The following is a 22244-nucleotide window of genomic DNA, read 5'->3' as shown; positions in this document are numbered from 1 at the left end:
CAGACCCTCGCCGAAAGGCGCTGCAGAGATCAGCTGGCCAGGGCTGGTCTGTGGCACTTGGCTCCCCCCTCACACGGCAATAAAAACACCCGCGGGCGAGGCAATCACGGAGCTGCTGCAGCCTGACTGCCCCAGTGAGTCACTGCTAGCAGGGCTAGGAGCTCCCTGCTGATGGCTACTGACTGCGGCCCTGCAAGCCCTGCTTCAGGTGCTGCATCGCATTCCGGGTGGAAACAGTCTGTGTGTTAGAGCAGGGACTGACCGGTGCCCTTCGCAGCCAGGGTGACCCCTCAGCACGGCCTGAGGCTTTCCTGCACTGCACTGACTGCCGAGCCAACCCTCTCCTTCCATGTGCCACTGCTGTGCTAGTGGAAGCTCGGGGCTGGAGCAGGAATGCCAGGAAACCCTCGTTCACTGACATGCTGCCATGAGAAATTGTCCTCCCCCATGCCAGGGCAGAGGAGCTCTGCCCAGGACTGCCAAAGCCTTTTCCAGAGCCCAACTCTCCCTTCCCTTACGCACTGCATGAATAACCAAGCCACTAGAGGGTATTTTTAGAGACACAAAGAAACAACAGCACAGTGCCATGGCACTGCAATTTAACTATGACTAATGTTTCTATTAAAAGTCTTGCTTTTCCCTTTTATCCTTCACTCTTACATCTTCGGAGATGCAACATTTTGTCAGTGCTGTGCTTCCCACACAGCAGCCCTACAGTGTAATTAGCAAGTGTTGGAGCGGCTAAGGCGCTGATTAGCTGGGGACTCTGTACAAGGAGAGGTTGTGGCAAGAGTTTTGAAAGAGCTGATTTCACCTGCTACCAGCACATGTTCCAGGTGAAAGGAGAGGGCAAGGCTCTGTGGAGGACTGGAGAAAAGGGGAAAGTGGGATTGTGACTTATTTGCACTGAATGAGGACTGATTGAAATTCACTGAAGGCTTATGCAATCCTTCAGGCTCAGTGGCAGCCACTATAAAACAAAGGAAAACACCTTTCTCTCAGAAATAAACCCTGATGATATAGAAGTCCTTAGCTCTGTTGATAAGCCACGAACCAAAATATCTCTTTGCCCTGTCATGTCCTGCTGCTTCCACACAGATGTCAGCTAGCAGATCCCTACTAGAATAGGGTTATGGAAAATCCAGTGGGGCTTTCCTCTGTTCTAGCCCTTATAGGATTTGGAAGGAGAAGGAGGATCTGTACTGCATTTAGACAGTTTTCTCAGTAGATTACAGCAGGACAGGTTTTCCTGCCATCTCTTTGTTTGCCACCTCAAGGCCAAGCTCCACAAAGGTATTCAGGGACCTAACCTCCATCTGTAATCTCTGGGAAATCAGGCACCTAAATAAAACTTGTGAGTTATTTGTTGTGGCTCTTGGCTCAAGCTCCTGCTGCCAATGATCCCATAAAAGCCTGACTTTGAACCAAGCCTGAGATATCAAGCAAAGCGATCAGTGGAAGACACTAAAGTTCTAATGAAAACATGTTTTCTTTGTATTAATCTTGGTTCTCATTACTTTGCAAACGAGGAAAAATTTTAGGTCAGTAAACAAGTACAGCTGGAAAAAGTCCTGAAGAAGGAAGAAATGCCAAAATCCATAGGAGGTCAGGGCTGCAGTTGAGAGTGCAACAACACAGTCATGCCGTGCATCTGAGGAACCCCTGCCTTGTGAGCACTCATGGGAGCCCTGTCACATAAGCCATGCTCTCCCCATTTCACAGAGGCAGGTAGAGCCCAGGAACACCTGCAGCTTGAAGGACTTCTGTGATAGACATGGGGAGCCTATCTCAGCTCTGACAATTCAGCTCCATTCTTGCAGTGCTTCCTCCATGAAAACATCCAAAAGTCAGGGGTATAGCACAAAAGAAGAAAAAAAGAAAAGAAGATTGCTTTCCCTCCCATTTTCAAAACCACAAAAGTAAGATCCCTTCTGTCCTCATAAAAGAAGCAGAATATCAGGACACAGTATTACAGTACAGTAAAAATCCAAGCAGCACTGCTCATTGGCCCATTGGTTTGTACTGCCCAACACCACCTGCTCCTCTTAGTGAGACTCAAATCCTGCCTGAGTGAAAAACAGGACAAGGGAAGGTCTGATGAAATGGCAACTCCCAGCCTGCATTGGCACTACTGAGAAGGGGGTGAGAAAAAGGATGTGATCCATTTGGGCAGCTGAGATCCATGTTTGGGCAGCCACACAAGTGGGAGGTCACTCATTAGCACTCTTGAAATCCCCATGTAAAGAAAACCACAATGGGAAAAAAGAAAATTGGATTGCCCAGTTGATTCCAGTTCACTCTGAATTGAAATGCATAAATGCAGGTGAAGAAAGGGCACTGCTGTGCAGGTGAAGGTACAAGTTTAAAAAGTGATCCAACAAAGAGTATGTTACACTGAAAATAATCCGCAACATCCAGTCATTTGCATGACAAAATTACTCTAAATAAATCCCATTCTTTGCAATAAGAGCTGATCTAGGAGAGAAGAGAAATATTTCTTCTTTTGGTCTTCTTAATATATAGTGTGGATATGGAAAACTGCTTAGATAATTGCTGTTGTAAGATGAGGTCTTTAAGGTCCGATTTTTCAATTTGTAATAAAAGCCTTTGAGTAATTTTGAAGTACATTAAATGTTTCTGGAGTAAAAGACAACATCTCCAGGCAACTTGATGTTGCAAGTCCATTTATGTAATTTATTTCACAGTGATTTATTGATCTATTGAAAAAGTACAGTTTTCAGAGGGTGGTTTGCTTTTTTTTCCTGATTGAGAAAAAAACCCCAAATGCTTTAGGAGCATCTAGACCAGCTTTTGGAGGCAAAGAAAGTGATAGGCAAGCTACACCTATGTAGAGCTACAGAAAAGCTTATTTTCTCATAAAGGACAACTTGAAATTTCTCTCCTACGTGCTCCCAGGACCATGCAAGAAGTTGAATTCCACACAGCAGTGTAGATACAAGAAGTTAAAGGATTTTAAGAAAAAAACACAAGCTTGATAAGTTTGTAGCAAAACAGATGTCTGTCAGCAGAGTATTTGAGAAGGGACCCTGGTTCCCATGACCTTAGACTCTACTGGGAAGGGACACCATCTCAGTGGCCAAGTCTTCATGGACCATCAAAGCAAAGAACTGGAACCCTCTTGTTTATTACAGCTGAAGAAACTTGGAAAGCCAAGCTGGCTGTGCTGGCAGTTCTAGGATCAGCTTCTAGTCCGTGGAGAATTTTATAGTGGAAGACAATAATGACAGCGAAGGAAAATAAAACATGATCAAGCTGTTCAGAAAGAGCCTGCTGGCCACTGTCAAAACCAGAGATGGAGAGGCCAAAACAGGGAGGGAAAATCTCACATGAAAGCTAGAAAGAGGAAGAAAAAAGAGACACTTATCATGTAACAGTACAGCAAACAGGCAAAAGTTATGCTTATGCTGATATCTTGGGGTGGACACCTGCTTTCCAACTTTGTGTGGAATGAACTGCTGGTATTTAAAACATGTGCTTTCCTATCCCACATCTGAGTGTGAAACAAAGCAAACAATGCTGACATCCCTGTCTTCAGGGATTTCATCTGAAGGATATGTAAAATTGCCTTCCTTCTGCTGGTATCTAAAAGTGTTTCCCGGAGCAATGTGGCGTACAGAAATAAAGTAACACCCCTTATCCAAGGGCTGGGTAAACCCATTGCTTAAAAATCAAAGACTTGAAACACCAAGATCTTGGATGACAGAAGTAGGCTGCAGCTATTAGGAGCCGCTGCCATCAGACACGGAGCTGACAAGCTAGAAGTACCTGTTCCCTAAACAAGCCATCTCATAATCAGGTGTTGTCAGCAGAGGCTAATTTGGAGCACTAAGAAGGGGTAATCAAAAAGGAACTGGAGCCAGAAGGCCAAATATTTTCAATATTTCCATCTCTGCACAGAAGCCACACTGGATGTTATACATGAGCATGTTGTGGGGATGAAAACTCACTGCTGGAAATATCAGAGGCTTCAGAAAATCCCATTAAATTCTGATGTTATTCTGAATTCCCTCTGATGTCTTGCATATCCAGAGCCTGTGCACTGAGGCAAAGCCAGCCTAGAAACAGTTGCAGACACTACTGAGCAAACCTCTTCTACAGGAATTTGGAAGATCAATGCAAAGAAAGCAAGATTGAAATCTGCCTACCATCCAGGGGACTGAAAAGTCCTGTGTGCCTTTTAAGTTAACTAGTAATTAAGATCAGTAATAATTTTAAACCAAAAAGCCCAAACCAAAACCAAAGGATTTGAATGATGACAGAAGAATCGAGTGCTGTGGAAGTGGCCTGTAAATGCCAGTGGGCGACAAACAGCTCTGAGCCTTGGAGTGTGTGGTTGCAAGTCAGGCAGCTCAGGTTCTCCAGAGCTCCAGACCTGCCCCAGCTCTCGTCCCAGCAGAAGCAGTGAGTTGGTGTGGCTGGCCAGCTCAGCACCAAATTCCCAAGTTCTCTATGGCTGTGAGCAAAATCGTGTTACATTGGTTGTTAGTTAACTGCTAATCGCATTAACTACTGATACCAGTTGACAAATGAATGACTTTTACTAGCATGCTCAAGTGGATGGACACACAAAGTACAACCAGGCATCCGTGAGTACCACTGCCCAGCTCAAGGGACCCAAGCCTTCCTATCAGCAGTGTTATTTCTGACTCGACTTCTCACTGCTGGTAAGCAAGGAAGACCAATGGGATGCTGCACATACAAACCAGGCTCCCTTTAAAGTTGTCATAAGGCCAAAGGAAACCCCGTGAGTGAGTTGTTAAGTTCAAATAGAACTTGAAGCTTCTTTCGCTGGGAACAGTTTGCAGCTCTTATTAATATGAGAAGAAGACAAAGTTTAATTTCCAAATCTAGCTTCAAAAAAAATCAAAAAGACATGTATGGTGCAAGTCTGTCAAGAGCACCCACATTCAACTGTTGAAAATGGCACGGAGAAAATAATTAAAGTGAGACAAATCATCTGCCTGACGTTATCCGTTATCCCACTGTTTCTTCTGCAGGAAACATAATGCTACTGAGCTATTTTATTACAGGCACTGAGGAACAAAGCTGAGCTTGGGCTAAGGAACCTGAATCTGGGCATATTCCATGTTCAGACTCTTCTAGACTAGAAGGATCCCTAAAACTGAAACACATCAATGTTTTTAATACAACACCTTTGAGTGAAATAGATGAGCACATCACCCTTTCCACAATGCTCACTGCCAATTTACCACAGGCTGACAAGAAGAATTAATATGTTTTTGGACTTCACACAATGTATTTTTTTTCTGATCAAAGCAGCTACAAGAAAGAGCCCACTGAATGTTGGAAGCTCTGTACACTCATCTGAGAAAGGCTGATAAAATTCTGTATGTTTGTGGCTTTTACTTCCCTCCAGGACATTTTTCCTTGATGATATTCTGCTTCTGATTATCTGCCTACCCAAACACGCATATGCAGCAGGGGCCAGTACACAGGCGACTCTGCAGGAAGTTTACAGGGAGGAAATGAATGGTCAGTGTTTGGTCCCACACTGGAAAATGTGCTCTTCTTATATCAATATGAGAATGTCTGCAGGGGACTTAATAGACATGCAGATCCACAGAGTGATTACTTCTTGCTGAGCTAAAGAGATGCCAACCCTAACATCTGTTTGCAGTTCATTCTGCCTTATCAAAGGCTTTTTTCTGTAACCAATCCTTATCACACAGTGTGGAAAGGATGGCTAACAAAACACACTCTGTTAGCTGAAGAAGCAGATTGCTGATCTGGTTATCTTAGGCAGAGGACTACAAAGAAACCACTGTGCTCACCTTTACACAGGAGTAAATGACGGAAACAAACACCACTGTGGTCAGGATCAGGAAACAGGTCAGGTAGAAACCCAGCATAAATGTAGAGCTGAAATCAAGGAGAGGTTTGGTTGATTTAATTTTGTTTTGTTTTGCACATCATATAGAATAGCTACTGCTCTGCTCTCCAGAACACATTTGTACAAGCTATGACACACTGCACAGGCTTTCCAATTAGGATCGCAGTAGGAGACACGAGGTGCTTTGAATACCAACAGATACTCTGGCCTATTTAGAATTACTCAGACAGGCTGCAGAACAGAGAATGCTGCATCTTTTATAGCAATCACCTTCCTGCTGGGGTGATAGAGGTGGGACTGAAAAACATTTCATGCACTAGAGGAGGTGACAGAACAACTTGTTGTGGCAGGTTGGACCCCAGCTGGCTGTGGGCAGGGCACCCCTGGGAAGGAAGGCGGGCTGAGTCCTAATCTCAGTGGGAATTCCTACCTGTCCTTGCACAGGGAATGTCTGTGTAGCAGCACTCTCTGTGCTCTGTCTTGTGCATGGGATGTGAACAACTACAGCATAAGGATGGGCAGGGAAAACAGCCTCATCTTGGCCAGCTTGAGAGGTTCCTGCTCCTCCCAACTTTGAAGTACAAAGAGGATTCCAGGGCCAACTTTATACTATGCGTTTTCATCTGTTTTCCTCATGAAGATATTCAACACCAATTTCCTAGTGATTGGTCTCAGTGTGACAGGATAGGCCCTCTCCCAGGAGTCAGCCTTGTTCATAATCTAAAGGAAGTATTCTTGTGATGTGACACTGAGGCCAACCACACCAAAGCCAGCTGGTCTCTGTTCTCTCATGCCTACTAAGATAATTGTACTTGCTAATTCACTCTTCGAGCCTTTTTTGAAATTCCTTAAAGCTATTCCTCTTTATCATAATAAATTGACACTGACATTCTGTCTCTAGTTTCAGATTCCACGGTGTGCCTTTCATGAAGCTCTGATTGTGACACCTATGCACCTGTGGTTTCACTTGGTGTTTAATTTCAATAAAAGACCAAAGCTATGCAACTGAAATATCAGGAAAAACAAACCAAAAGGTGAAGGGAAGTGTATCTAACCTGCAGTTAAAACATGGAATTTTATTTGCTCTCAAACCAAATCACCTTTCAGACAGGCCAGGCTAGGGACACTTTAGAACTTGCAAAAAAAAAAACCCCAAATAATCTACAACCCTCCTTATGGGCAGCATGGAAAGAGACTGAACAGCACAACATTTACACCACACTGCCGTAAGGGATTGGCTCCTGCGTAATACAAAGGAGGCAGCCATATGGTTGCCACACATCAGAAATTGTCAAGTTGTCATTTAAATGTTAAACTGGGTTTTATGGAGACAGCATAGTGGATGCTTTGGGAGTTTGATGAGCAACACAAGGCTGGTAGAGTGCCTCTTGCAGGTATGAAGTTATGACAGCAATATCCAGGAATCCAAAGTGTAAGCCCTTGTTAAATCAGTTACTCTCAAAGAATATTTCTGGGTGTAATTAACAATGCATTAATTGCTGGGAATTAGTTCCAATTTTGAGCCTCTTTCAGCTTCACTTGCAGTTTCCCAAAGCAGACCTGTCTGTTTACACAGTGCATTTGTCCTGATGTTATTTTGCTGATTCAATCCTTTTGTGAGCTCTCCTGCCTGGGAGAGTGAACAACAAACATCAGACTAAGTGTTATTTCTGTGACCTTCCAAATATCTGATCTGAACACTACAAACCAATCTCCACTCAAAAAAAATCTGTGGTGGGAACAGAAGTAGAAACAGTTGTAATGGCATAAAATAGTACTGGAACTCTCTTTAGGGACAATTTTTTGTCTTCTTGTAAGAAAGATAAATTTGGAGCATTTTCAGAGCTTCTGTGATCTTGTTTTTCAGTTTAAAAATGACTAACTCCAAATTTATTTCCAGCACAGCATTGCTCAGTGAATGGTGTATTATTGCTACTAAACCAGAGCATAGGAAATACCCACATGCTGTAATTTTAAGTGATTTTTAAAGAACTCTTTGAGAAGAACTCCCATTTCTGCAGGGCTCACTGCTGGAAAAGATTTAGTGGGTTGTGCTGTGCCTTGCAGACAAAGCTGCAGAGCACTGCAGCGGGCCAAGAGCACTGTGTCCCACAGCCCTGAGGAGCTCATGCCGCTCATGCCTGGGAAAAGAAATGACTGCAACCCTTAAATCTGGAGCGAGCCACTCAAAGCTCAGCCATGTGCAGCTCAACCCCCTCGCTACCTCTCTTCTTGCCCAGCTGCTCTGAGTCCAGAAGAATAAATGTATGAGAGATTATGCCTTATTTGTTAAGCAGACCCTGAGACCTCAGTGCTCTGAGCAGTGAGGCTGTGATGAGTTTTCACCTTCCTGTCCCACTGTGTTTAGATAAGAGGACAGCCCAGCCCTGTGCTGTGAGTGTGTGCTATGCCTTGGTAGACAAACCTTCCTACTTGATGATATTTGTTTTCCACAGGCTTATAAATGTGCTGAACTGAATTTCCTAAGATGGAGGTAAATTATAAGAGAAATCACACTGGGAAAACAGAAATCCTCACATGCCAGTGAGGAGGTTTTAATCTGCACTAGAAATGGGTGAAAACAATAAGCACCATGCATCACTTGAGCATGAATTATTTAAGGATTTTTCTCTTCCCCTTGGTGTTCTGAATTTTCAAGAAAAAAACAAAGAAAAGTAGGTCGGAATAGAGGAGGGGAGCAGATGGGAGCAAAGGGATGAAAGGGTACTCACTGTGGCACGATTATGATTTGAACAAAGCAGATGAAGAGGAAGACTAGGGAGGCACAAGCCACATAGGCTCCAAACCTGTCATCCACCTGCTTGGAGTACTGCAAAAAAACACAGTTATGTTACTGGGAAATTTGGGTGGCTGCCTTCTCTCCACAAAAAGTTCTTACTTGGCTTTTGTCTATGTCCTTGAAAAGCAGTGCTGGTAGGAAACAACATTCCAAACTCCCCTTCTCCCCGGGCAATCTGTAAGGGCTTGAACAGGCCCAAAGGCCACGGAAGGAAGCCACAGAGCTGGGTGGAGAGAGGATTCACCAACTGCCCCTTGCACGAGAGGAACAGAAATGGATTAACTGGGACCAAGATTTTAGGTCACTGTCATCAGACCGAAACTTCTTCGATGGGAAGTTTCCTCCAAGAGGGACAAATGGTGCTGATGAGAAAACCTTGCATGTCATGCAGATGACTTGACTCATTCTAATGACAGTGCAAGGTTTTCACACAGTCACTCCTTCCAACTACTTGTCAACGTATTGGCCATGTGGGAGCTGCACCCAATTCCCAAAGATGCTTTATTTAGCTTGAAGCACGGTTCTCATCACAGACAGTCTCAATGTCTGAACCACAGAATAAAAGGTGCTCTGAACAGGTGAACCGCTAATTTCCCTGGCAGTTTGCAGATATAAATTTGAAGAGGAGGAGTGGGGGGAAATTACATGCTCGAGCTTTTATCCTGTCCCACACTGATTCATTGAACAGCTGTAAATCCTGAAAAGCTCTGCTTTTGCAATAGGTAGTCATTCTTGTCAAGGAAAAACTGTTTCTAAATAAAATTATAAAATAATTAGTGCAATCTTATTATGAAGTTTTTTCCATTGAATAATGAGTTTAACCCAAAGACCACAAAATCATCCCAAGGATCTGTGCTTGGATAAAAAATAAAAGAAAAAATAGATTACTTACTTTGTGCAATTAAACCCACCACTTTTTATGGTACCTTTAATAATGTCATCCAGGTACCTCTAGACTTAGAATTTAGACTTGGAAATTTAACTTTGCATCTAGAGCTGATGATGTCTCTACTATATAGTCAGGGAAATGATCTTTGCCTCACAGCAATATCTGAAATCAAATCAGGAAGAAATCAACTGCTCATGAGCTTTAGGTCTGTTACTCCCCTTTCTCACATTTGTGGGACAGAGAACTCTATTGCTTAAAATGGGCCCCCAAAAATGTCCAGAGTACAAATTGCATCCAAATGAACCCTAATAGTACCTGAGGCTCTTTGTGGGGACAAAGGGCAGGGAAAAGTCCTTCCAAAGGTGTTTCTGAGCTTAGGTAGGCTGAAGTGGGTTTCTCCAGTGATTTGAAGGAGATAAGGGGTGACCATGATCTCGGTTTGGAGTCTCAAAGTCAGAGAAACAATCTGGTTTATTCTATATTCCCTTTACTGCTTATCACTGCATATTCATGTGTGTCTGCTAGAAATGGCTTCATTTTCCTGGCCAGTGCTGCCTTCAGATGACTGTGATTTTTTTAGGACAAGTTATATTAAGGTTTCCATGAAGAAGCATGGATTTTTTAAGATCACAACCCCACCTCCAATACCCAAACCATCACTTAGATATAAAAGCCTGACCTTCTGCAGGAGAATTAAAACTCCTAACAAGCCTCCCTGACATGCTGCAAGGATTTTTAGACGTTACCTTTTTCTCCAAGTCAGGCTCCCTGAATGTTAAGAGGAACTTGCGCACGTGCTCAGAGCGTAGCCGATCAATACTTCTGGCGTCGATGGCCCGGCCCAGGAACTCGTCCACTTCATCCTCTGGGTTCATACTCTCCTGGGTACTCCTGAGGATGTCATGAAAAGGGAGCATAAGAGCACAAGATAATTTCTGCCTCTGCACAGTGTGTTATCATTGCAGTCTATAACAAGGTGGAGGTTAATGACATTTTGCTTATGACAGCTTCAATTGGGAAAGGGACTGGGAGCAGAGAGGGGAATGATATCAGCTCTAGAGCTCACTGCCAGTCCTGAGTCATTATTACAAGGATTCCATTTATTTGCCCTTTTTCTATATTACATTTGTTTCCTTGCCTTCAGGTCTCATTTCTATCCCTCATTCTCTAAAACCACTGGGTAGCCTCCTTCCCCTTGTTCTCTGACTTACTCTTCCCTGCACTACTGTGCTGTTGTAGCTGTTAGTGCCTGCACTGAAGAATTATTATGCATCCTGTCATATTTCTTGCTTACTAATAACAATTTCTGTAAATATTACTATGAAAATTTCCAAACTTGAACAATTCTCCCTTTTTGAGAAAAAAATTGTTTACAGAACAAACATGTGGGGAAAAAAATGTGGCCTGACTCCCCTTCACACAGTTATTTATGAGTATAAAGCATAAAACAGAAAGAAAAATCTGTTTACAAGATATTTACTTAAGGAAAGGTTGCAAAAGAAAAAGGCAACCGAAGGAAAAAATTACAAATTAGATTCTGCTTTCTAAATATGTGGAACAAGATTTCTAGGTTACTTATAATCTTTTGTGTCGCTGTTTTTCTGAATCTCTGCTATGGCTTCAGAAAATGAAGTTGATTTTCAAAAACTGTTGAGAAAAAAAAACCCTGTAAACTTAATTGTCCTGAGGCATTTTGCTCTGAGGATCAGGAAACCTGAAGCACCTCCCCAAATTCTAGTTATTTTTAAATCTAACAGTATTTTAATGACTTGATGCTGTCACTTTAATCGCCTGCCCTCAAACAAGCTATAGGCAGAAATTAAAAGCTAATCCTGAAGTACTGTTTTTCTGCTCTGCTTGCCTGATTACCCAGGTAGTCCGCAGAGTTTGCCAATAGTTATCCACTGAAATAGGCCCCTCCCTTGCACTGGGGTATATCCAGCAGATAACTATTTCTGTGTGCAAACCCCATGATGGCACAGCAACTTAGGGCTCATGTTGTGTGACCCTCGGTTCAGGCACTCTGGAGAAAAAATCCCAGGGTCCAACAAGCATGATGAAAATCTACTCTGCTTTATTTCCCTGGTTTCATTTGTACTGCACCAGAGCACACAATGCACTCTGTGTTGCAGCCAGCAGGCTCCCACAGGTAAGGCTGTGCTGGAAAGCAGCTTACAAACCAGAATGTGAATCTGTTTTAAAAGTTTAAAGGTCCCTTTCCAAAAGAAAGGCTCTTTCAAAGCTTTCTGCAAAACTGGATCAGATTTTAAGAAGCCCTCTGTACCTCAACTCTTCCATGCACCTCTTGGCAAGATAAAAATAAATCAGGTCTATCTGCTTATTTCCATTCTACCACTCCTTGCCCCAGCCAGCAAGCTGAATGTGTCTGCACCTCAGCTGGGTGCAGACACCAATGGCATCTATTTAATGACCATATAGTAATTACAAACCTAGTTTGCCTCAAGGTCTAATCTCTATTTTAGCCAACCTTAGTATTTCAGTGGGGCTGGGGGAAAGAGTTTTTTATTTTTAGGCTCTAGAAGTTATTTAATTCCTAGAAATTCAAATATCTGCTCTGAAAATAAAAGTGTTGTTTTCCCTACAAGGTCAGGACATCCAATTTACTTCCTCAGAGGAAGCACATCTGCTTGAGCATTCAAGGGGATGATGCTTATTTTCATTCAGTCCTTGCAATATCTTCTGGGCTCATAAAAATGAGCAAGGAAATCATTAGGCTTCGTATTTACAGAATGTCTTCCAAGATCCTGTGAGAAATGTACACACTTGGGTCATTCACATTTAGCCATTTCATACCACGCATGGGACGTGAGATGCCTTTTCCACTGGAACCAAAGCAAAAGAGGCAGCTCAGCATCTTGGCAAAGTGCAGTCAAATTTGAAGTTCCAGTCTGAAAATGTCACTCAGGAAGATGCAAAGAGAAGAACCTGCCTGCTTGGTCCCTACCTCGGCTGCCTGCAGGTTTGTAATAGGTCATTTTACTGCTCAGGGTGTTTCTAATACAACAGTAACCTCCAAGGTTGCAGGCTGTGTAGAAATACCTCTGCAGGTTTTAAATTGCCTTGCTGGGATGCTGGCAGTGGGCAGCCACCCTCACACAGACTGCAGGGAAGCTCAGCCACCTCACACAGACCGAGCTGTTCAGGTGACTTTCACAGCCCATTGTGCCCAAGCTAAACTACAGTACAGCAAGTTTGGGTACATTTGCATAAATGTAATTTTAAATTGGCATACAAAAGTTCCCCATGCTAAGGAGCGCCCTGGAGGCATTGTCTGTAAGTCAGAGCTGAGGTACTGCCATAGACTAATGAAATTCATATGTCAAAATGCCTTTTGATATACCGATAGTGTGCTTATTGGGGGGGGAAATGAGGATTTCAGGCTGCTATGAAACTTCCAAAAACACATCCTAAAAGCAGTGATGAGATTTCTTCAAATGCAGCCAACAGAAAATTGTGTCAAGGGACAGGAACAGCACAAACAGAGCTTGTAGCAACTTTTCCACTCTGCTTGCAAATGTGAATGCTACCAATTAACCTAGAGATGCTGGCTTCAGAGTGGTCCAAAAATGTGCTGCTGATTTAATTACTTTCTGCCAAAGCAGAGTGTGACCACTGCCAAAACTACACGTATGCCATAATTTTAAATGCTTCATGCTTAGATTCAGTAACTAAACCTGCACTCAGCCACGTAAGGTTTGATTCTGTTTTCAGGGATGTGTGGTGCCCACGTCCTCCTCTGCTGCCAGACAAAAGTATGGACCCTCAGTGTTTGGCACGTGAAGGAACTGCCTTAGTGCTTGACATGGTTTAGGTATCTAATTTTAACCATTCTCACCATGCATATTCTGCTAGAAATTTATTCTTGCCAAATCTTTGTACTTGAGTTAAACAGATTTCTGGATAAAGAGAATCAGAGGCAAATAGTAGCTTCTTTTGGTGCTGAACAGAAATGCAAAAATCCTGAAATCTGTATGATAAGCTGACACCATGCTGAGCAAGACAGCTCAGCTATTGGCTGTAAAAGCCCAAGGAACCTTTCAAACTATAGCATGGAGTACAGATATTGTGGTCCTTGGAGTAACAGAGGAGATGCTGTTCCTCAGCTGTTGGGTGACTCTGTTGTGGACCAGCACTGAGGCAGCTGATTTTTGTGTTTTCTTGCAGGAACTATGAAGAAAAATACTATGTCATGAGGGATACTGAAAATTTCGGTATTCCTATAAACTATTTTGTTGTAATCTGTTAGCTCTTTTCTGCCCAAAGCATATCTAACATCAACTGAGTTCCCAGCACCCATGGACACAACAGCAAACAGGAAACAGTGGGACCAGCAAAACATCCCAGGGTGCACAGAGCTAAATGTTATGAAAATCCAGTTTGCAGGGAAGGGCAAGGGAAGGAGAGAATGACTCTTAATACTGCCATGTTCAAACCTATCACTTTCCTTTTCCTTTCAGGCAGCTGCTCTCAGTGCTCAACCACCATAATGTGAATTTTCCCACAGCTGGATGCCTAGAGCCCACAGAAGCATTTACCTGTCCCAGCTCACAGAAATCCACTCAGTCCTGACCAGGAGCCTGAGAAACATGATAAGGAGCAACAGCAACATATTTTAGGCATCAGTCTACTCTACTGTTGCCTAACTTGCTCTAGGCAAGCTTGCAATTAGTGCCATTCAGCAGGACTGAATGTAAAATTATTCCAAACACCTTCAATACAGTAAATGCTTTTGTTATGTCCAATTGTAGAAGTTAAACAGTGAATGTGTTTGAGGTTTTTTCCTCCAAAGGCAATTTTTCAAAATAGCACTCTCATTAAATTGTTATTTTAACCATTTCCCTAAAGTCCTATATGAAAAAAATGAAAATGCTGCTAAAATTTGGCTATATTTTAGAGCATGAAACTTTGAATTTACTTTTTCAAATAAGCTATCATTTCTGAGTTTATTTTTATGTATAGAAATAAGTAATATGCAATAATGAGCAATATAAAATGGATACAAATAAACTCAGAAACTATACAAGCATTTCAATACATACATGAACTTTTCTTATTGGAGATGTCCAACACTTAGATATATTTTAGAGGGAGATTTTGTCTTGGGTTATTTTCAAAGAGTGGAGATTATTTGGGGTGAGGGGAAGTGCAGCAAAAGCATTTTAATTATTAAAGCAAGTTAGAACCACCAAACAAATAAATGTCTTGAGGGCAGTGGCTGTTCTGAATGCACATCAGTCAATCCTGTGCCCTCAACTGGCTGTCCCTCCAGGGCAAACCTCTGGGGAGTCCAAGCATTATTTTTGGCTTCTGGGCATCAATTTTTGTCCTTTTTTAATATGAGAAAAAAATCCCAAACGTGTAAACATAACAGGGTATGACAGAAGTAAATTTGCTTACTTGTCCTTGGGGTCCTCGAAACCCTGAAAGAAAGGAAAAGGGCACAAGGGTGAGCAAACAGGCTGACCTTGAGAACACAAAGCATTCCGGGAACGGCGTTTCACAGGGACTTCTCAGGGCGCTCATTTGTTAGGTGTGGATGGACAGCTTTACCCACCCACAGCAATATTTTGTGCAGCCGTGTCAGCAGGCAGACAGAGCAGCTTTGGCAAAACACATTCCTTCAGATATAAATTCATGGAAGTGCAGATAAAGGAAATGTTTCAGCTGCCTGCTGGCACACTTTATTCCAGGTGTCTTCTTTTTAGCAGTCACCGTTACAAATAATACAGTGGAAATTGCGCTGATATTATAACTGAGGATGTATTTTACTTGAAACCAAATTCAGAACGATAACATTAGTCAACCTTTGTATTCAAGAAGGCTGCATCTCTTTATGTTAGGGCTCAGCTAAGGGCAATGGATGCATTTTCGTTTTCATCTCTCCCAGGGGTCTCCCTGCTCCTCCCTTCATCACATGCACACACAGAATATGTTTTCTTGAATAAGATTTCAGGAATAATTTATAATATTTGCAATAGCCCAGATATTCACAATTCTTTCAGGACCACCTGAATTGATTAAGTGGAAGTATTTATGAGTCATCCATAGTTTTAATGGCTAGAAGGCCTTAGACAAAATTATATATGGAGGCATAAGTTTACATGTTTAGTATTAACATACATAACAGACCAAATTGCATCAAAATTGCCACTTTGCATGGCTGAAAAAAATGTGCCCTCTGACATCTTGGCTTAAGTTTAACTGTAGTCAAGAAAAGTTGTATATTTGACAAGTAGGGTCAAATACTCAGGCACAGAGTTTGTACCCTGTGTTCCAAAACATAAAACAAATGTATCTGGGAGATATGAAGAATTGCTTTTGTTTTTCTCCCAGAGATCTCAGGCCAAAACTGCTCAGGGCACGTGAGGATATTCCAGCTGCTGGACCTGCAGCAGCAACCAGTCTGGGGGCAGCACACTGAGATCCATCCTGACTGTGGAAAAGCAAACATCTTTGGGCAAAAGTCTTGCCACAGCCGCCTTGTCCAACACCATCAGAAACAACAGCACTGACCAGATATTAAACGAGAACAGATTTTGCCTTTGCAATGATTTCGCAATGTGGCCACATGGCAGAAGGAAAGCCAACACAGCATCTCTGAACAGCACCAGCTTTGCCAGAGGGAAAAAGTGAGGTCTGTCACTCAGGTCAGAAGCCAGGACTGTGATTCACTGAGAGAGCAATTTCCATTTTTACGTACTCCGTTTCAGACTAAAACCACACTCCTAAAAGAAACTGCCACTTCAACTTAACCCATCAGAAATTCAGATAAAGGAAGTCTCTCAGTTCCATGTCACAACTACCAGCAGATCCAGTGGGAAGAAGGACATAGTAATATTGATTCAAAATTAGCATGTCCAGTTATCCAAGCAAAAAAAAAAAAGGTAATTTCTGATTTCACATTAAAGAGTGAAGTGATCATTCAACTTTTTGTTGTGTGTTTTTTTCCTTCTTCTTTTGCCTAATTATTTTACAGTTGTCAGAAATATCTGATTGATTTATTTATTTATCCTCCAAGTAATCCTACAACACAGTGCCAAAAGTGAAAGCTCACTGCTTAATCATGGAGACAAAATGCTCACTAATTTGTCTGGTGTCATAGTTAGTTAGGCTGCAAAAAAGAAAAAAAAAAAATCAACTGAACATGACTAGCTACCAGCCAAGAAATAAGCGGAGGGAACCGATGAGAAAACAGCCAGTACTTGCTTATTAGATAGATATCAAGTTCACATTTTCAAGCTTAGCCACTTGGGAACTGGATGACTGACTGCAGTGGGAGAGTCCCCTAAAATGGTCTGATTTTCACAACCGGCTGCATAACCATCCATCTCACTGAATTCCTCAAACTAAATTCAGATCTCACACTGCTGCCTTCAAGATGCACAAGTCTGAGCATACAGGCAAACCAGGTCAAGTTACTAAAACACCTCAGCAAGCACATCCTCAAAAAATTCCCCAATATTTCAAGTGTGGAATAATATTTAACTGGCCATTTATACGGGTGAGCACTTAATCCACATCGAGTTTGATTCTGCCCTGCTTCTCTCCCTCATCAAAATTGTTACAAGGAAAGTTTCTAAAATGATAGAGAATTAATTATCTAGCTTTTCAATTTACAATACTAAATTGTGCTTGAAATTCTGGAAATTCTTTTTGCTGGTAACTCAAATTAAATTGGTGTTTAAAACCAAAGACCAAAAAAATACACATTTCAGGTGAAGCAGAAAAGGAAAAGACTATTACATTTTCTTTCCTGGGTCTTCCTTTAACAAGGTTAAATATTTAAAAGTGACTTGAACTTTAATTAGAGAGAATCAGCTTAAAATTAAATGTTGTAGGAACCTAAATGTTGTAGTTAAGCAAATTAAATGATTCACTTCAAACGCTCCCATTTCATACTAAAGATTCTTCAAGCAGAATTGCCAAAAATGGAATTGTTATGGAGAAAGGTCTGTGGGATTATTTTAGGAAAAAAAATCCTTAAACATAGCTTCTTAAAAACTGGCCATTTATTACAGGATATCTTTCTTATTTGCCCTGGAAGACTTTGCCAGAATATAGAGCAAATATACCTCTAGGATCTTGCTGTGACCAGAGATTTCCCTCCCTCTCCACTAAAGCACCCATGTTTCAATCACTCACCAAGAAGCCTTTCAGGAGGAGGAGGTGATGACACACACAGGGTCACGCTGCCCGCCCTGGTTTGGGTTGGGAGGGAAATTTCCCCCTGGGTTTTGGTTAATGTGCTTTCACCTCCTCCAGTTTTGTGGTCATGCTCGGTTCATTGAAAAATCTGCACTTAAAATTATTTCCTTCCCTTTGCACAAGGCTTGAGCACTAATGACATATTGGTCTTTTTTCTTCTCCACAGCTGGCAAATAGTTTAGGATCTTCAGGAGTCAGATGCTTTGCTCCAGTTAAAGCCCTTGGCTCAGAGTAAGGCTGCTCCCATCAACTGCAATAGTCTGTGTTACACACAGGATAAACACACAACCAACCCTGCAGGAATAGGGTCTACATGGATTTTCTTTCATTCCCACTCATAATCTGCTAGCCAAATTTCCAAGCTCAAGCAGGAAAGAGAAATAAGAAGGGCTAAAGGCATTCTCCAGCACCCCTCATGTCACCTGTCTGTGTTTCCCACTGGAGGTTGAATGGCTGGGCTGGGGCTGGACTCCGCTTCTTTGGGTACTGCTGCACAGCGATACGCCAAAATTGGCATTTCTGCACCACATGTACAGAAACCTGAACACCCCCCCACCACCCCCCCTGCAAAAAATGCTGATAAAAATGAGGTGCCAGTAACTTAGGAGAGGGGGAGTAAAGGGATAAGAAGAGAAACAACCAGTTCCTGGGGTTAAGAATGTAAATCCCCTCTTGACTGCTTATGGATTTGTACCCAGCAGGCTGAAGCAATGCCAGTGGTTTTCTAGGGCGCTATGAAGAAAAGGCTGGGAATTGTCAGCAGGGATGAAAATGGCCAAAGTGGTGATGGCTACAAGAATCGGACAGACAGCAGTTCACAGGAGTTCAAGAATAGCTCCATAATCATGATGATAAAGTAGGCCTTGTTAAGGCCAAAATTCCTGTCTTCTAGAAGGGACCATAAGGCATGAGACAGGTCTTATCACAGTGCACTACTAATGGACTGCTGCATATAGGACCTCATGCAAATTTTATTCAGTCTCCTTTTAAATATCCCCGATATTGGTGTTTTTCTCATTCCCCTGGGAGGCTGTATTACTCTGCCATCAGATTGCAAAAGCAAAGGTAATAGCATTTAATAATTGCTCTGAGACTAAGACAGTCCTCTCTCTGACTTCAGGAACATTAACACAAACTCAGCTGGAGCAACTCCCTTAAAGGCTCTGCTCTTTTGTCTTTTCTACAGGAGATTATTAAAAAAGCCTTGTTTTTTTATGGCAGGTCAGGTGACTCAGAATCTACACTGACATCGTCAGTGGGAGTAGATGTGCAGGAGGAAGAAAAGAGGGAATGTTATATTACTGCATCTGTCCCTATGGCCCCTAAGGCTTACTATTTTATGGGGGATATTTTATGAATATCTATTGTGCTAAAAGCTCATATGACTGCCATCTCTCTGCTTGACTTCTAAATTAACTAAGCCCTTTTCTTTGAAGATTAAAACTGATTCCTTAAATAGAATGATAAAGTGTTTGTCAAAGACATGACAAGCTGACTGCTATACCATAACACTTAAAATCAAGAACTATTAGAAATAATTATTCTAACTTTGAGAACATTGACTGCAGCTATTAACATATTGTAAATATGCAAAGAAAAGTGGAATAGATTTTATATGCTTTTAACTTTTCATTTAACTCCAAAAATAAGACAGTAGAGGGGCTGATGCGCTTCATGACCTTCTTAATGGCAATGTGGGTAGGAAGCATGAATTCCACCCTTAAAAACTTCACTCTCAACTGCAGCAAAGATCTTAAGAGCAAAAATGACAAAGACTCTAATTTTTCTTGCCCTGTTTTCCTCCCCAGGACAAAGTCATAATAGGAATTACATGATGGCAAAGCAGAAATTGAGATAACTTTGGACTTAGGGACAAAATGAGCTTTGTAAGAGTTAAGGCCAACTTGCAGAGGTGCTTCACAGAGACAGTGACCATGGAAAACAGAAAGGGAGAGTGACAGGCTGAGAGTGGATGTTGTTAAAACTGTTTTGGTCCTACCACAAAACTAATTATTCACATCTATTTTCAGCACTGTTGTACATTCTGCTTTGTCCTTGTGGTCAAAAAGAGAAGGCTATGAAGATAGATGCTGCCAGGTGTAAATGTAGAAGCAAAACTGAAGGACTTCAAAGCACTCATGCCAAAAATAACACAATATCTGTTTCCAGAGTCCAGAAAGAATCAAGCCTGATAGGAAGGATATTTAACAAGCATCTAAGTGCAGAACAACAGACCGGCAGAAAACCAGTTTATGGAACATATTAAAAGATGAGTGTGTCTGCTATAACTGGAACACAGACTAATGAGATCTGAAAAGGAAAGCTGAAGTGCTCCTTTTCTGCAGCCCACTCCACTTGATAAATAGACTTTCATTCCACTGCACTGGTCACAGATGGTGAAACCCTCTACTTTCTTCAACTCAAAATGATTCTGTAGACAGTCCTCAGCTGGCAGACCAGACCTGGCTAATGCCATGAATTTATCTGACCCATCAGATTTAAATCTATAGAACATAAGAGGTTGCTTTGGTTGAAATAGGCTTGCTGCACCTTACTTTTAATTAACTTCTGGCTCTGAACTTCCCCCTCTGAAAAGTTCAGATTGCTCACACTTTCCAGTTTTCTGTGAACTCTGAATCCAAATTTCTCCAGTCCAAAGGTCACATTTTCAAGTGAAATGGTTTCTGGTTTCTGTGCCTCATTTGTGAACAGTTATCAGAACTTGCAAAGCAGACATAAAAATAAGCAGTCCTAGAAATGCTCTGAATCAGTTCCTGGCTCCATAATCTCTGCCTTCCATGTCCAAACAATGATAAACACAATGAACTTCTCCAGAAACTACTGTCAAACAGCCTTCTAATCAGATGCAGACAGACGGAATCCAAGCCTAACCAGCCTTAACTGAAATTGCCCACTGGCACTGGCCTGAGCTGCTCACCCTCTCCGAAACCCAGACCCAGACCTGCTGACCTGCATCCTTTTGACATTAAGGCTTACTGTCTGCTTGAGGAAGCTTTGGAAATCGTTCTGGTAAGTGTCACAAGTCCACCTGTGCAATGCTTCCATGAACATCAGAGGAAATGTTTCTGTGAATAAAGGGGAATTGTATTTTTATTTCTGTAGGTTTAATTTAGTCCCACTCAAAACCAGTCTGACACATTTTAGTAGTGTCTTAATCCAAATGACCTTTCCCATATGAGCAAAATTTACTCCAGAAAAGGGTACTGAATGGTGGAAAAATTATCAGTGCAAGACTTCCAAGCAAACATCAAACTCTATCTAGGTTTCACAATAGCAGCTGCACATCTGCTGTTGTATTGATTAGTTCCTTGAAAGAGGCATTTAGTTCCTTGAAAGAGGGATAAGAATGCCTCTCTTAAGGAACTAATCAAGGATGATTGCAAGTCCTGATCAACTAGAATAAAAGTTAGGTTAGCAGATGAGGATACAAACCAGTGTGAAGCCGACATGAAGCCTCTGACAATTTGAGCAATGTACATTGTACTCCCACTCACTTATCTGAGATCCCATGGATCACGTGAATGAGGCAAACTGTTTTTCCAGGTGAGCACCAAAGCAGTTACACAGCATAACTGCTGCATAGGATTCCTCCCCTTGCTGTTTGAGAGCTATCAAAACCAAATTGGCTCTACAAAACCGAGACTAGACTAACAATTTCCTCCCAGGTCTATAGCAATACATGGAGATTACAGGATTTTGAGAGCTTCTCCCTGCTTGATTACGAGTTAGATTACTACAATAGCAGTGAAAAAATAGTGGGTCAAATTCTTCTCCGTTGGGGGCCCCTGTGCAGCTTTGCTGACGTCAGTGTTGCCATTACCCGATTTAGCAGATGATTGCTGGAAAAGAGGATAATAGTGACCTGCAGTTAAGTGAAACCTTCAGAAGGAGGGTGAACCCTCGGTGCCTAATTCATGGACTCAAATCCAATTCTCTTTGACAGAGCTGCATTACTGACTGAGGAAAACCTGTCCTATTGAGCTTTATTTTAAATTTCAGTTGTTTCTGATTTTTAAGAAGTAGAATTGGCACAGAACCAGCTACAGCATCTGTTCCTCTAGGCACCTGTTCCCCAGTTTTGATTTCCAAGTAACAAGATCTATTGTAAGGGCAACTTGGAGACATAAAGAGAGGAAATGAGCTGTATTTACAATGCAAAATGCAAAGAATTGTTTGATTTAGCACAAGGGGAATAGGACAAAGAATTATTTTATGGTTGAATAACCAGGCTTGTAGACTAGTGTTGTTTCATTAGAAAACAAACATCAAGCAATCAAATATCATGTAGAGGGCTGTGCAGAGCTCTGAGCAGGACCACAAGGAATCAGGCAGCACCTACCTGAAAGAGCTTGTTCTTTATCATGCCAGCCATATCCAGGATCCATTTTTACAGCCTTGTCTCACATCTTTAACATCTCCATGCAGTAGTATTTCCT

The 22244-nt window shown here is 42.0% G+C and overlaps 1 protein-coding gene across 1 annotated transcript in view; it reads right to left on the bottom strand.

Moving 5' to 3' along the window:
* ADCY5 (adenylate cyclase 5) overlaps positions 1–22244 on the bottom strand; it is a 205485-nt gene that overhangs the window by 15755 nt on the left and 167486 nt on the right. The window contains exons 9-12 of the mRNA XM_019290188.2: positions 14980–15002; positions 10308–10452; positions 8605–8702; positions 5814–5901 (exon numbers count right to left, since the gene is read on the bottom strand). Of these exons, the coding sequence (XP_019145733.2) occupies positions 5814–5901; positions 8605–8702; positions 10308–10452; positions 14980–15002 (354 nt within the window). The remainder of the gene's footprint in view (positions 1–5813; positions 5902–8604; positions 8703–10307; positions 10453–14979; positions 15003–22244) is intronic.

Source organism: Corvus cornix, chromosome 7 (assembly GCF_000738735.6).
Source record: "Corvus cornix cornix isolate S_Up_H32 chromosome 7, ASM73873v5, whole genome shotgun sequence".
Taxonomy (NCBI): Eukaryota; Metazoa; Chordata; class Aves; order Passeriformes; family Corvidae; genus Corvus; species Corvus cornix.
This window is presented reverse-complemented; position numbering and strand designations above follow the sequence as displayed.